The sequence below is a fragment of the Hemitrygon akajei genome, chromosome 3, assembly GCF_048418815.1.
Source record: "Hemitrygon akajei chromosome 3, sHemAka1.3, whole genome shotgun sequence".
In the NCBI taxonomy this organism is placed as follows: Eukaryota; Metazoa; Chordata; class Chondrichthyes; order Myliobatiformes; family Dasyatidae; genus Hemitrygon; species Hemitrygon akajei.
Genome location: NC_133126.1, coordinates 163,936,034 through 163,952,229, shown reverse-complemented (window position 1 = coordinate 163,952,229; position 16,196 = coordinate 163,936,034). Strand labels below are relative to the sequence as shown.

The 16,196-nt window shown below is 42.3% G+C and overlaps 1 protein-coding gene and 1 long non-coding RNA gene across 7 annotated transcripts in view; one reads left to right on the top strand and one right to left on the bottom strand.

The window, feature by feature from the left end:
- Window positions 1-5,039, bottom strand: part of LOC140725580 (uncharacterized) — a 52,564-nt gene extending 47,525 nt beyond the window's left edge. The window contains exons 1-3 of one of the 2 annotated variants that reach the window (XR_012098378.1): window positions 4,759-5,039; window positions 2,771-2,857; window positions 1,656-1,779 (exon numbers count right to left, since the gene is read on the bottom strand). This is a non-coding gene — a long non-coding RNA (uncharacterized lncRNA). Of the gene's footprint in view, window positions 1-1,655; window positions 1,780-2,770; window positions 2,858-4,758 lie in introns of those variants that run through there. The other variant, XR_012098377.1, reaches the window with a different exon arrangement.
- Window positions 5,040-5,594: 555 nt separating this feature from the next.
- Window positions 5,595-16,196, top strand: part of fam131ab (family with sequence similarity 131 member Ab) — a 77,338-nt gene continuing 66,736 nt past the window's right edge. Inside the window, exons 1-2 of one of the 5 annotated variants that reach the window (XM_073041214.1) lie at window positions 5,595-5,707; window positions 9,690-9,829. In XM_073041214.1, the coding sequence (XP_072897315.1) occupies window positions 5,703-5,707; window positions 9,690-9,829 (145 nt within the window). In that variant the 5' untranslated portion in view covers window positions 5,595-5,702. Of the gene's footprint in view, window positions 5,800-6,840; window positions 7,082-9,337; window positions 9,483-9,689; window positions 9,830-16,196 lie in introns of those variants that run through there. The other 4 variants (XM_073041212.1, XM_073041211.1, XM_073041213.1 and 1 more) reach the window with 4 other exon arrangements.

The window sequence follows — 16,196 nt, the reverse complement described above, 5'->3', positions numbered from 1 at the left end:
TTGAATAACGAAAGACAATGCTGGAGATACTCAACAGGTTGGGCAGAATATGTGGAGAGAGAAACAGAAACATTTTAGGCTAATGAGGTTTCACCAGAAATGGAAAAGTAAGAGAACAATTGTGTGCTTTGAGTTTCAGGGAGGAGAATGAAGGGAATAATAGCATGCCCAAGAGAATCCATTTGACAGGATTGGCCTGACATCTACCTTTCCTTTGTATATGAAAGTGGGATGTACGGGGTGTCCAGGGAAGGTTAGCACCTTTGGTGAAGGGCTCGTTGTGTCCATTCTGGGGTAACTCACTCACCTTTGGTCCCCACTGGATGCTGAACTCCCACCTGTGGATCCATGTAGCTGTTTGCATGTGACAGTGACCACACCCCGCTACACTGTTTCAACAGGTGGGCTAAACCAGATGAGGGTATGTGACAGAACTTATACCTCGGTGAGACTGGGACGTGCCTTTCCTTGCATCCAAATTCAGCTCCACTGGACTGGGCGGATGAGATCTACAGTGAGATCCAACAGCTAGGAAGGCGGTACTGCAACGCTCCATGGTGAGTGAAGAACATGACAAGGCACAGAAGTCATGGTCATTCAGTGCAACCTAGGAAGACCTCAGTTGGACAACTACTAGTACCACTGGACCTAGACTTCCGAGGTCAAGAGTGGAACTGCCCCAGTGCACTTTAAAAACTCTCCTGCACAGGTTTCCACTTATCATCGGAATGATGAAAAGCCAGCATGTATGAAATTCCACAATTTCCTGGATACTAGAACTGCCCCATTGGAAAGCAGTGAGAGCAACATGCTATGAAAGAGAGTTGGGGAGGGGGAGAGAGAGATATGCAAGAAATAGTTGGCTGTTCATCTTGTGCCTGCCTTGCTGATCAATAAGAACTTGACTCTGTGTTTGTGGTGTCAACTCCCTGCTGAACTCCATACCATTTGATTCGCTGACTATCTGAAATATCAATCTCTGTCTTGAATATGCTTAGCGACTGAAACTCGGTGGCCTTCTTGAATTGAGAGTGCCAATAATTGACCGTACTCCAGGTGAAATAAAATTCTCCACGTCTCTGTACTGAATGACAAGCCCCTTATTTTGAAACTAAGACCCTAGGTCCTGGATGCTTCAGCCAGGGAGAAATATCATCTCTGCGCAGTGTCAAGCCCATAAAAATCTAATATATTTCAATGAAATCACTTTTCATTCTTGAGAACTCTAGAATGTATTGGTCCACCCTGCTTAATCTTTCCTTATGGCAAACCTGCCTTCCTAGGAAGTCAGTCAATTGTTGCTGTACTCCCTCTAGGAAAAATGGAAAGTAAATTCTGGTTAGCAGATGCCAGTTATAGATTCACTGGACTGATTCAGGAATGAATCATGTCGTCTTGTGTGTTCTGGCTGTGAAGCGATGATATAGAGAGATTACATCTGATTGCACATATTTATTGATAACCTTGTTGCTTCTTTGATACTCAAGTGGAACTTTCATATTGTTTCCATTGCTCATGTTGCCTTCATGACCACAAATATTTTCTCCATGTTTTGCTGCATATCAATGCTCACTATATAGAAATTAATAACAAACTGTGAGTTTGAATTCATGATAGAATATCATTTATATTTTATTTTTATTCACTTACTGGATACTGCAAGTGCAGATTATCTGAACGTTTTTTCTTCCTGCCTTATCAGTTCATTGGTAGCCGGCTTTCTGTTCCCATTTACCTCTCCCAATTAACACACAAGAAACTCAGTGGGTCATTCAGCATCTGCGAGTAAAGGAATTATTGACATTTTGGGTTGAGTTCCGGCATTAGGACTGATCTTCAGCATCTTGTGTGTTAGCCCAGATTCCAGTATCTGCAGTCTCTTGTGAATACCTCTCCTAGTTCTCTTAAGAGCCTTCTTAAAATCACAGCTATGCAACGAATTTCAGAGTAACAGTGCACTCACCAAGGAATGCATCCTCATAGCTCAAGACCAATGAAGGACATTTGCTTTAAAGACATTTTTTCCTCTGCTTTTAATGTGTAAATCCCCTAGCTCATTTATCGATGGGCTAATGTGATGCTTTGTAAGTGCCATTAACTGCCATTAATGCAATAAAACCCTTCATTTGCTTTGGGATTGTTTGGGCACAGATCTACATCAATAAGTGAAAGTGCTGCATTTTTAGTTTGCCAACCAAAATCTGATTCAATAGTTTTTAAAAATTTGCCCAGCACCATAAATTAAACCATACAAGCCAATGATACGAGCAAACACGAGGAAATCTGCAGATGCTGGAAATTCAAACAACAGCACACACAAAATGCTGGTAGAACACAGCAGGCCAGGCAGCATCTATAGGGAGAAGCGCTGTCGACGTTTCGGGCCAAGACCCTTCGTCAGGATGAAATGTCGACAGCGCTTCTCCCTATAAATGCTGCCTGGCCTGCTGTGTTCCACCAGCATTTTGTGTGTGTTGTTGTTTAAGCCAATGATAAGATAGGGTCAACCTTAACCCTAACCCTAACCCTAGTAACGGCATCATTGTACAATTACCATCTGAAGTGTTGTAATATCTGCAGATGCAAAAAAAACCAGGAAATTATTTTTAAAACTGCTTATATTAGCGCAATAGAATGTTAATCCTTGCCTTAACATATTTATAACTTGATATTTACCAAATCTGTGCAAGTAAAGTTGCCCTGGAATCAACCATTGAACAGATTTTAAAAAGTTGAAAGCTGTTGACAAAAGAAGTTGAGTGCCACTTACCTGGTTTATCTGCTAAGTGCTTGCAACATTGAAAGAGTTGGTTGTAGACTCTTGACAGCTCTTCTTAAGTGATAATTAACTGAACATCTGTGGAAATTATTATAAACAGACAGCAATTTAACAAAACAAGGAATTCTCAACTGTGAATGATTTAGTTTACAATTGGAAATTTTAGTCTTATTGTTCCTACTTTTTCAGTTAATGTAGACAGTCTCATAACATAAATTATGCAGCTAGGACTAGTGTTTTTTATACTGTGCTAAAATGTAGCTATCTGAATAAGCTTGATTTTTATTTAGATATTTGGAATTGTTGACTCAAAACCAGAAGGTACTCCACCTTTGAGGTTAACCTTGATTTATTCACAAAGAAATACAGGCATAGCCCAATTGCCTCAGTTGTATATATCAACGTGCAATCAGATGATGTGGCGAATCCTCGGTGTTGGGACACACTGATGAATGGATGGATGCAATGAATGGATTGGGTAAAGAACAACTTTCCTGCTGGGTAGCTGAAGTAGGTATCTCAGGACAGAAGAACCAACCAATTTGGAGTCACGGTGTGATTAGCCTGATAAAAAGCAAATCAAAATCTCTATTTTCAAATAATCTGACATCTAAATGCTTTATTAATTGTTTACTTCAAAGCTACTGCATGTTTCCTTGGGAGAGAGCCAAGGATTTGGCATTACTAACTTTTAAAAATGGACTTCATGGCCATCTGAAATAAAAATGCAAAACATTGGAACCAAATATTTATTGCATCTACTCAGGAACAACAGAATTTGGGTGGAATTAGGAGCAGTATTTATTTACACCAGGTTCATATTCCACTAATTCTTGCTGTAAGAATTTATATGGATTTTCAGGGCTCAGGTAACAGGCATGGAAAGGAAGGGAAATATTAATATTCTTCCACCCTGTACATCTTTGCAATAATGCTTATGAAGGAGGAGATTTTACATTAAACCCTCAGCTTTTGCTCAGTAAAACTGGGATCTTTTCCTATTTAAAATTTCTGTCAGCCCAACCAGGTGCTATGGCTAGTTTCCACACCTGAGACAAGTGCAGCAGGTGTTCCTTAAATGGCTTGGGCACCTGTTCAAATGATATGAAAAATGATCAGAATCAGGTTTATTATCACCGGCATGTGACGTGAAATTTGTTAACTTAGCAGCAGCAGTTCAATGCAATGTAGCAGAGAAAACAGTAAATAAATAAAAAATAAACAAGTATATCAATTACACATATTGAATAGATTTTAAAAACGTTCAAACACAGAAATATTGTATATTAAAAAAAGTGAAGTAGTGTCCAAAGATTCAATGTCCTTTTGGGAATCGGATGGCATAGGGGAAAAATCTGTTCCTGAATGGTTGAGTGTGTGCCTTCAGGCTTCTGTACCTCCTACAGAAAATGACTTGGACTGGGGCATAGATGCAGCAATGTGGAGGCATTGCCTCACAAACCATGCGCTTCCACTTTGATAGAGAATAAATTGAGTGCTTACCCCATCACTTAATCCTTCTATTAAATTGGTGGAAGACTGTGAGATCTTTTTAACACCATGCAGAAATTAACAGAAAAGGCTCCTTACCCAAACTGCACAAAATCAAATAGTCTATCTTTTAGTGCACACACTGTCCTGTGAATTAACAATAGATAAACAAGTCAGCATGGAAGGAGTTAACACAATATCATGATCTGGTTTTGTTGTACTTGGGTCCTGTTAAAATATATCGCTGATGGAATTGCTCCCTAAGCTGCATTTATGCTTCAGATAAAATCTCACATTACTTGTAGAATGCGACCTTTAGTGAAGTATTAAGTTTGGGGCACAGTCCTATCATGTGTTTTGACTGGTAACCAACGAGTAAGAAGCGAATAACTGAATGAGGCGAATCTACATTATTGCGAAAGGAAGATCATACTACAAACATGTTTTAACAAGTAAGATGTTGTACTCTTGGAAACGTTGTGCATCACCTGGACACTTTTCCAAATGCAATTCCACAGGGAGTTGATGCAAAGACTAATCCAAAGCCCAGAAAACCTGGGAGAGATGTGGCGTGTGCAGGTACACCAAGATCTCCCCACTGGAGTGCAGGTGGCCACGCCGCCTCCGGGCGTGCTCCATTTCACCTGAAACCCCCTTTTATGCGGGTATCACGAAGTGATGGAAAATCCAGTTTCAGTCACTTTTGTTTTCAAACTCCATCATTAATAATGTTGAACAGCTCGTCTTCGTTGTCCAATCCTGGACAATGGTCTGTTCCAGAGGCAATCTGAGGCAGAGAGAGAGAGAGAGAGAGAGAGTAGGCGAGAGTTCCTGAGCTTTAGGCTGCCTCCAAACGTTCAGAATTTTCGCTCCCTCAAATGATGAAAGTAGTTTCCTCAATTTTACACTTTGGTATACTTTGGGCAAGCTTGCTTGAGTTTTTCCATGCATTCCTTGAACTGGAGAGATTCACCAGCCATTTTGCTTATCCAGTGCAAGACAAAGCATAGACAATAAATACCCTTTTATTATTTCGATATGAGATGTTAGCCGGGACGGCACCGTTGGTTACGCGCTATCGGTGGATGCTGCATGGGGTTTTGTTGTGTACTTCCCGCAGACCGCCGGCAGGGACCATCAGCCGCCGTTTTGTCCTCTAACGACGAGATGCAGAACGAGTGAGCAGCGGCACCCCCGCCCATCCAAACACCGTCCATAAAAGATCACACCAGCAGCCAGGGCTCCCTCAGAGTCCGCCGCACCCCACGCAAACCCGCCCGTGTGACGTGCTAAGGTGAATGTCCAAGAACGAGAGCCCATCAACCCAAGCTGGAGGCAAACTCATCTATTCATTGGCACGTTTGAAAGACATCAGCGCTGCGATTTCATCGCTACGGAGGCTTAGTCGTTCAGATCCAGCGCGTTAATTTCCATGAGGTACTGTGGAAATGTTTCCAGTCTGGAACAAGGGTTAATTTTTCATCTAAAAGCGCCGATTATGGGCTGTATAGGCTCCAAAACAACTATTGGTAAGAAGCTTTGCTTTCTTATTGTGCTCCGGGCTGCGCCGAGTTCGATTGCACGGCCTCTAATCGTAAGCAAATGGTTGTAGGCTGTTGGGATTGGCATTGAGAGCGAGCAATGAAGCGAGGTTTGGACCGTAAAGCGTGCATCACCCCACACTTCAATGGGCCACGGCAGCCCAATTCGGCCAAGGGACTCTTTGTACACGCAGATTCTTGTCACTTAGTCAGAGGGAGTAATTATCTTATAGTATACAGCGAAATAACTCAGATGGAACCACACAACCATTCAATAAGCGATCATAATTTTCCAGTACCAATTACACTCAGAAGCATTTAGTCATATTTTGAGCCCCGAAGATGTGAATGGACATTAATTGCCTTTATTTTAAAAGTCATCTTGTAACATTTCCTTTCGAAATCGAACGATCTCCTTCTATTTTCGATGTTGCCCTAGCCCCCCCCCCCCCCCCCCACCGCCGTTGCAGTTTTGAAATCTGCCGATTTAGTAGCGTATCGACTCTGATTTTTGGAACAAAGCAAGCAGCAGAATTTCACTCGCTGCAAATGCAGTGTCACTCTCCGTTTCACTTCGGAACTCAGACTGGAGAGTTTGGCAGCAAGCGAGAGAAAATCATTGGAAACCGGTCTCAGTGTGCAGAAAGAGAGCGGCTTGAAATCCGAGTTAAATGCCCAGTTATCTTTCAGAGAAGCGGGCCACAATTTAAGACGAGATGAACAAATACGGTGCACCTCACACGCCCACAATTTATTTTCATTTACTACTTCAAGAACGGTGGCACTAGCAAGGAGTTTGTACAGTAGACTCTGTAACCAGCAAGGCGCCAGAATTACATGCGTGTTTATTACACGAGTGCTTAATTAACTTTGCACACGCTGATTCGCAGCACTGGTAGAAGAAATAGCAATCTCAGAATAGGTGGCGGCCACAGCTGGCGACATCTTTCCTTAGGGCGTGGCCCTGCTCGAGCCGCTTATTCTCCCATTGATATTTCTCACTCGCTGCAAATCTGCCCGATCTAGGTGGTACATGACAAATGATCGGCGGTTAGCATCCTCCCAGCACAGCCCGCGGCTCCTGCACCGTAGCGGGAGCCGATGGGCTCATCAGATGGAGAGAGTCCCAGCTGCTGCGAGGAGGAGCCGCGGCAGCGAAGCGAATCAATCTTGCTTCATCGATGCCACAACACGAGGGGTGCGATCAATACATTTCATCACATCAGTCAAGGCACATGTCCAGTCCTTATCAGAGCAATCCCTCTTCATTGTAAGTTTGACATATTTTAGATGCGCACGTGTTATACCATCGTGTCTTTTGACCATTAATGTTGTAAGACAGTAAATAAACACCAGGCGTTTCAGACTGTCCTCACACATAATTCCCGTTTAATGATGAAGAGTTTGGGAGCAGTGATGAACGGCTATTTTCTCCCCGAGGAACGTCAATAATTTATTTGGATAGGGAATAAGTTATCATGAAAGCGGCTTCCCGTGTCTCACCAGAGACATAACATCGTTCCCATCGGTTTTTTTTAGCTGCTGTCTGATTAATAAGCATTTCAATTGTATCCCGGAAGACTATTTCATATCAGTTGCCTTTTGTGCTCAATGAAGTTTAAAAATCAAGACTGCAGAGAATGGATGGAAGTCCAGCGAGATATTGTTTTAGGCAGATGATTTAAATGAACATATATCACGCCTAGATCCAGTGATTTCAGTTCGCTAGACTTGGGGTTTCAGATGGCCCGTGGGGCTGATTTAACAGCAATCATACCCAACACTTTCAATTTCTCTGGCGATTCGAACGTACCGAAGGATTTGGCGCTCGTTCCTTTCATTATACCATTAAATACCCATCTCCAGTTCTTTCATACCTTTATCTTTTCCGCCACTCATTTTGGTTAGTGAGACCGTAAGGTATAGGAGCTTAATTAGGCCGTTTGGTCCATCGAGTCTGGTCCGCTATTTCGTCGTGGCTGATCCAATTTTCCTCTCAGCCCCAATCTCCCCTCTTCTCCCCGTATCCCTTCATGCCCTGAAGTAAAAACGACTAGTTCATAGACCTGCCTTGAAATGAATTGAAAACTCGCGTCCTGCAAGGGTCTAACCATCTGCTGATTTCCACGTCTCGCTGTAAACCTTGGCGTTCCTTCCTGATTTTTATCTGCCTGACTAAAGGTCCCCTCTGTGAGGCCTGGCAGGTTGATCTATCTGAACAAACCAAGTCAGACCTTCGTCCTTCGGTATAAAAACAGTGTAAACTACTATTAAACTACTTGTTGAGCAAACTCGCGAACTGCTTCAATGCACGAGTTTGCATTGCAGGCTAGCCTCGCAATTACAGCACATAACCTTCACGACCAAGTGTGGTTATAAAAGAGACAATTAGAGCAGGAACACTGAGATTAATAACCAGTTTGAGATGGAAGGGGTGGGTAAGATCTGATTCTGTGGACAAGTTATGCCCGAGTCACTTCTTGGTGCTGTGTTATCTGTTGGAGATCAGCCAGGATTCGAATTGGACGCGAATTGCTCTGTTCAATTTGCTAACCGAAACTGTTTAAGATACATTAAAAACAAAACAGACCTGAAAAGGCGCCAGTGGTTATTCACTTAAATTCTGCTTTTATTGAGGTTAATTGCATGTGGTGAATCCACTATTTGTCCCTGACCTGGTTTGATAGATTATTCCAAACGTTAATTATTTCTTGTGAGCAAACATTCTTTATACTCATTCCAGTTTGCAACGGCTTTAATGATGTCATTTGAAAGAATAGGTGATGGTTATATATACTGTAAACACGGGGAAATGATTTTAAAAACGGAGGCAACAATCTTACTAATTTATTTATTAAATTCAGGCTTATTTATCCCAGAATATAGAACAATCTAAATAATATCGCTGGCATAATCTTTGGATTGCAATCCAATATATTTAATTGAACAACGCATACTTATGTACTATAGACGGTCTCGGGCTTTGTCAGTGATAGCTTTTCTAACGCTTTGTTGGAATGGGAGGCATATCCGCTTTGTTTCGGCCAGAGTAAATAAATCACCGACCACATCCTACGTTACAGACAGATTTGATTTCAAGCGGCAAGTGGTAAAATTTATTTAATAATAAAATCGGTATTTATTCGACCGTAATAGTTGGCGGCAACAAAAGGCACATTGCCGCCACGTCGCTGGCTTCCTTCTGAATTACCAGTTAGGACAAATAGTATCAACGCAATCGCATTGATAGCTTCAGACTGTCTGGGATACGCGTCTGGCCGCGGCTGATTGTCAAATATTACGATGTAATTCTGAACATAACGCGCAGAATGTAGAGACATCTTTGTCGAGATTCCAATTAGATGTTACTTTAAGCACCTAGCTCCTGCACGTTGGGATTGCTTGCTGCGCCCTTTGCTTCCTTTATGCATTGCCTGCGTAGGAGTTGCAAAATTGCAAATCGATGCGTTTCCTTGGCAACGTGCACTGCCGTGTCCCAGTGTTGTGCTAATCTTCCCTGAATGTCAGCATGCTATTGTGTTTTGGAGAGAGCGAATCAGCGGGGTTGCAGTAGCGACGTGCGCACACAGAGCCGTAGGAGATGCTGTGATATCCGCGTTCGCTCTGGGATACATAAACATTGATTCATGCACGGCCGGTTAGTTTACAAGGTATTGCATCGAAAGGATCGATAAAGTTCTATGAAATCTCTATTCGGAAAGCTAGAATGCGGAACGGGCTCGCTCATAATTAATCCTAGCGCGTTAAAGTCGACTAGTAGCTGTCAGTTTTGCCGAGCAGTTGTGTATTTTGTCGTGGCTAAAGCTAGTATTTATCCAACGTGCTGGATGAATGGAGTGTTGCTTTCTCTTTCACAGTGGCAGTCGATACTACCTTACGCGTGGAGTGGAAGGAAGTCAAGTCGGCCGCAGCTCTCTTTCCGCTGGGAAATACTACGACCTCTCTGGTGCGAAGACTGGTACAGGAGACATCAATCGACAGCCCGGACACTGCCGAGGTACGCTCCGTTCCGTTTGGATGTGTGTTTGTAGGACCAAAGTGTAACTCCAGGCATGACTGCAGAACAATGGCATCAATTTTAAACTGCTCTTTATCAATGTTTGCACAGTGACAACAAATATTTAATCTATCGGTAGGAAACTAGGTGAGATGTTTTTGAAATGTATGCACCTGAGTATATTACAGGTATAAATCTTTCATTTAAGTAAACTTTCAGGTTGATGTGGAATCTAGTTAGACGAATGTTGGATTTGTTTATTTGAGTGATCTTGATGAAGGTGTTTTATTTGAACGGAGTTACAGCCTTCATTTTAATGGAATCCTCAGAGCAGTCTCACATCGGACGGATAAAAAGAAGCGGCAATAAAGAACAAGGCAGTGTTTGTGAGAGTAAAACGGTGAATGTCTGACTTTCGTTAGAACTGGAAAAATTAGAAATCAAATTATGTTTTAAGCTACGGAGAAGGGGAGGGGGCGAAGAGACAGTGACAGGGTGGAGACCCAGACAAACTGAGAGACACGTGTGAGGCTGAGGGAACTTGGTGAAAGCTGGCTAAAGTAAATCCGATCTGTCTGGCAGAGCTATCAGTGAGGCAAACAGAAAAATATATTGGATCCAACATACAAAACAGTACCTGCTGTAAAGGAAATCAGCAGGTGAAGCAGGATCTGTGGAGAGAACATTAATCATTCAGATTGATGATAGATTTAAAATCAGGACTGACTAGTTCAGATACAAAGTAGAAAAAGCTGACTATCTGAAATTGTTATTGGAGTCCTGAAGGCTGTAGCATGTTCTGTCAGAAGGTGAGCTTTTCTTCAAGCTTTGCATTGGGCTTTTCAGAACTCTATGAGAGACCAAAACATAGAGATGTTAGAGAGTGAGGAGGAGGGAGAACTAAATCTTCTGGCAACCAGAAACTTGATCATTTCTACTGACGGAGCAAATGTGTTATGCAACGTAGTCACCAATGCATCATTTGGTTTCTCCATGGTAAAGTACACTGCACAGTCAGTATTGAAGGCGGTGTAATACGGCGGACTCAATCACCGGGGTCTCTGGAAGAAGGGAAGCGGTGAAACGGGGCGGCTGCTGCTTCTGTGGTTGTATGTGAGAACCAGAGAGGTTCACAATGAAGAGGGGAGGGAAAGTAAGTCTGTTTGTAGCTTTGTACTGAAGCAAGCAGAAGTTGCGGCGGGCGCTCAATTGAATGAACATCGAACAATACAACACAGCACAGGAACCCATGGCTCGTGATCTCTGTGGAGACTGCGATGCAAATCTAAATTAATCCCATTTGCCAGCACTTGATGTATTTCCTTCTTCTCCCTGCCCACCCGTGTACCTGTCCCAATATCTCTATTTCCACCGCTTTCCCTGGCGGGGGGTTCCAGACACCTGCCATGAGGCGTAAAAATGCCTCATGAATCTTCTTTAAACTCTCTCCTCTCATCTTAAACCCACACCGAGGGAAACAGACCCTATTCTACCCTTCCTGCACCTCTCAGAATTTTATATACTTGTATCAGGTCACCCCTCAGCCTTCGATGCTCCAGAGAAACCAGTCCTAGTTTGTCCAACCTTTTAATAATCTCTAGTCTAGGTAACATCCTTTCTACACCCTGTCCAAAGGTTCCCCATCCTTCCTAAAATGTGAAGATCAGAACTGAGCACAGCACCCCAAATGTAGTTTAACTAAACTTTTATACAGTTACAACATGACTTGCTGAGTTTCATACTCATCGTCTCAACTGATGAAGGCAGTATGTTGTATTATTTCTTCACCACCCTCCCTACTGGCAATGACTTGTTCAGGGAGCTCTGGACACTTCCTGAGATCCCTCTGTATATCAGTGCTCAATGCAGAGGCTAGTGGGGCGGAGGCTGAGGGCAGGAGGAACCCATCCCTTGCTCTGGGTGGGAGGAAAGGGCAGTGAGATCAGAGGTGCAGGAATTGGAATGATTGCAGTTGGTAGTTCTGTCAGTTATGATGGTTAAGATCAAAGAAGGCATCTCCTGAGAACTTGTGTGGAAGGTGCCATCAGAACAGAGGTGAGGGAACCAGAGAAACTGGAAGAACGGATTGAGTCTGTATGGGAAAAGGGTGAGAGGAGATGGAGTCAAGATAGATGTTTCTGGGTTTCTAATTAATATGGATCACTATTCACTGAGATTGATTTAGGTATTTTTAAATTAGAATGGAAAGATTTAGCACAGTAAGTGGCCCTTCTGGCCGAACGAGCCCAATTACACCATGTGGCCAGTTATCCTACTCACCCCTATGTCTTTGGAATGTGTGGGGAAACCAGCACATCGTCAGGAGACCCATATGGTCACGGGGAGACCATGCAAACTCCTTGCAGATAGCGGCAGAATTGAATCTGGCTTGCTTGTGCTGTAATAATGTTAGGCTAAACGCTATGCTTGAAAAAGAGAATTTGAGAAGGGGAACAGAAAGTCAGAGATAGGCCATGGGGAAGGGAGAGATGAGTGGATATTGGCAGCAAGGATAACAAAATCATTGGTTCAGTATCAAAGCCGGAAGCAGATCAATCATCACTATGTCAAAAGAAGTTTCTCCACTGCTCTAACTCACTGTAACCTGAGACCCCACCCGACATGTCACTCACTGAGACCTAACCCCAATGTTGACGTAAGGGTGTTGAACCTGTTGTTTGTTGAATGAGCTTCTATCTCCCAGAGGCTGAATCCAGCACTCTGACACCTCATCATATCTTCCTCGATGACTATGGTTCTACCAGGCCATTGATTCCTAAAGTTATTGATTTATCTTCATCGGGATTGCTGGAATCTCAACACAAAAAGTTGAATCTCTGTTTCCCACCATGGAGGTTCCCTGATCTGTTGATTCCTCCAGTGTGTTGCTCTTCTTGATGCCAGTCAGTGCTCCTCCCTCACCCTCTTTTTCTTGTTCACTCATGACAGTATTGGCATGTTTCCTGTTGCCATATAGAGCTTGTAAAGTTTTCCTGCCACTTTCAGGTGATCTATCTCTAACTCCTACTTTTCCTTTCTTGACTAACCTCTATCTTGTAGAGAGCTTAATGACTAAATTCAAGTCCACAGACTCCTGCAGTATCTTGCAAACTCCTAACTTTCTTTGTTTATGAACACTTTCTATTCTCCCTAACATACACAGGTATATAATGATGACAATATCTTTATCCATGCTGTTGAGATAGCTTTAGAAGGCCTGCTCTTTACCATGATTGTCTGAATTCTCATTAGGTGCTTTTCCATTTCCCTCATGTCAGTTTTCAATCCATCTTATCCCAGACAGAGGAAGGATAATTTTCCCCCATGACCTCACTTCCATCCACCAACTATATTCAATGGACTCTACTACACTCTTTCCACCATCTTGAATCAGATACCACCACTAGATACATTTTTCTCCTCTCAATCATTCTGTGCTCTTTGGGTCCCTTCTCAACCATGTTCACCTGCAACCACAGGAGGCGTTATTTATCATAGATGTAGAATTTGAATGTTGAGGAGTATAGAACAGGAACTGGCCATTGGCCCACCATATCTGAACTGGTCATAGTGCCAATCTGAACTAATCCATTTGCCTGCACTTGGTCCATTCCCTCTGTTCCTTGCCCATTCATGTGTCTATCTTAATGCCTCTTAAATCATCTGATTCCTCACCTCCCCTGGCAATATGTCCCAGACATTTAGCAGCCACTCTGTAAAAATATACTTGCACATCTTTTATCTCCTCCCCCACCTTAAAGCTTTTGTACAGCTGCAACACGACTTCCTGAGTTTTGTACTCATTGCCCTGAACATTAAGCAGAATGTACACTTTCTTTACCAGCCTATTTTCTGTTTACATTTTCTCTAGTCCGATGGACCGTGATTACCAAGCATTCCCCTCTCTTAATCAGCCAGTACCACCACCACGTGCATTATTCGGTTTCTCAGTCTACACCCTAATACAACTTTCACATTTGCTTTCTGCACCCCTCTTTCCACACTCAACTCTCACCTTCTCTGGGGCTTAACGCATGCATATTTCCTAGCTTTTCCAAGGCTTGATAGGTCATCAGACTGAAACATTAACTGTGTTTCTTGTCTGCACATGTTGTCTGACTGTAGAATATTTTTAGCATATTCTGTCCTGTATTTGAGCTTAGTTAACAGACTTGAATTAAATGAATCAAACTTTTACCTTTTATGGTGAAAAATGTATACGTGGCTTCAAAAAGTATAATATAGATCGAACAAGAGTACTTCTGAAGTAATTATTAGGTAGCCGTACGCTTGAATAAGCCAGCGGGTGGTGCAGTGGCATCCGCACTAGACTTCAAGGTGAGTGGTCCTGGGTTCGAATCCGGCCAGCTCCTCGCACACTTTCCATCTGTGCTGGGTTGAGCATTCAGCTAACAACTCAGCCTCATAAAAACCAGACAAATGATAAAGAAACAGCAAAAAAAAATTGCCACGGCGCGGAGAGGAACAACATTGGTTGAATAAATTGAGATATTTGAGTGTGGGTTTAATGTCATTGCAACAGTTCATGATAGAACTGTCATTAACAGGTTTTGTAAAGCTGTTAACAGTAAAGGTGTTTTACTATTGATTTCATAGGGAAACTTCGCATTTCATTCTTTCCAAATATATTTGTTGTAGCTTTTAGCTGCATGGATAAGCACATCTATAGATATGAAACAAAGAAGAGCTGACATGGCAGGCGTGGTTCTGTCAATGTATTAATGGAAAGCTAGTAGAGGTCCGATGAATTAAACAAGCATTTTGCACCAGGCTACATTATTGAGGATACAACTACCTTCCTGAAACCAGCTGTGAATTAAATGTAACAGGGAAGAAGGAAGTCAGGAACACTACAGTGATGTGAGAAGTGGTTCTGAACAAATTCCCGGACTCTGAAGTTGCTGGGCCGTAACTGACTTCATTTCAAGGTTTTAAAGGAAATGACTACTGAAAAGTTTATTCTTTGGCTTTAATTATCCAGGGTTCCCTAGATTTTGGGTAGGTTCTATTAAGTTGGAAGTTGGAAAATGAATTCCTTTACCTAAAAATGAAGGCAGACTGAAGGCAGGAAACAACAGACCAGCGAGCATCTCTGTTGTTAAAGAGCACACTCGGGAAAATTGAGGGTAAACAGGCAAAATTGGGGTGGCATTGTGAAAGGAAAGTCACGTTTGCCCAATTTATTGGAGTTCTTGAAGAAAAAATATATGCTATGAATAAAGAGCATGCATTGAAATTTCTGGTAGTGATTTGACAAACCTGTCAACTGTGGAAAATAAATTCATGATGTAGGGGCCTGGATAAAAGATTGACTTGCTAACAGGAAGTGAAGAGCAGGCATAAATTGATCTTTTTTTCTGGTTGGTAAGACATAATGAGTTGTGGCCCACAGGGATTAGTATTGGGACCTCTACTTGTTATAATTTATATTAATAACGTGGGTGAAGGCACTGAAGGTATGGTTGCTAAATTTACAGAGAACTCTAAGATGGGTTGGAGCATACATTGTGAAGGAGATAGGAGAAGTCTGCAGAAGAATATAGATAGGTTATGTGAGAGGGTAAATGAAAAGAAAGTCTGAATTGCCTCCTTCAGCAGAAAAATTATAAGAAATTATATTTTCTAAATGACAAGTGATTGCAGAGGGACCTGAGCGGCTTAGTACATGATTTGATAAAAGTCGGTATGCAGGCAAAAGCAATTAGCAAAGGTAACAGAACAACATTGTTTATTGTGACGTGAATTGAATACAGAAGTAGCAAAGTTACAGTTCAGGTAAGGACATTGGTGAGACCACAACTGGAGCTCTGTGGACAGTACTGTTCTCCTTATTTAAGGAAGGATCTTTATGCATGGGAAGCATTTACAGGTATGACTCCTGGAATGAGTGGGTTGTCTTATTTGGAAAGTTTGGACAGGCTAGAACTGTAATCACTAGAGGGGGGCTTTATTGAAATAAACAAGATTCTTTGAGGTCCTTGTGGTATAAAAAGAGGATGTTTTCTAAAATCAGGGGTCTCTGTTTTAAAATAAGGGATCACCCATTTTAGAAAGTAATTAGATGTAACTTAGAGTCCCATTAAGCGGAGAATCACTGAAGCTCTCTTCCTCAAAGGGTAATGGAAGCAGAATCTTTGAATAGTTTGAAGCCAGAGGTAGATGCTTGCTTGAGAATCAGAGCAGTGAAGGATTTCTGTGGTTAGACAGCAGTGCGAGATCAGCCATGATTGCACTGAATGACGAAGTGTACGAAGGGTCGAGTGGCCTACTCGTGTGTTTGTAGGGATACGAGTGTCCTGCATTTGCTTAGGTGTATAGTCTGTGAGTACATGTTTATCATCCACAG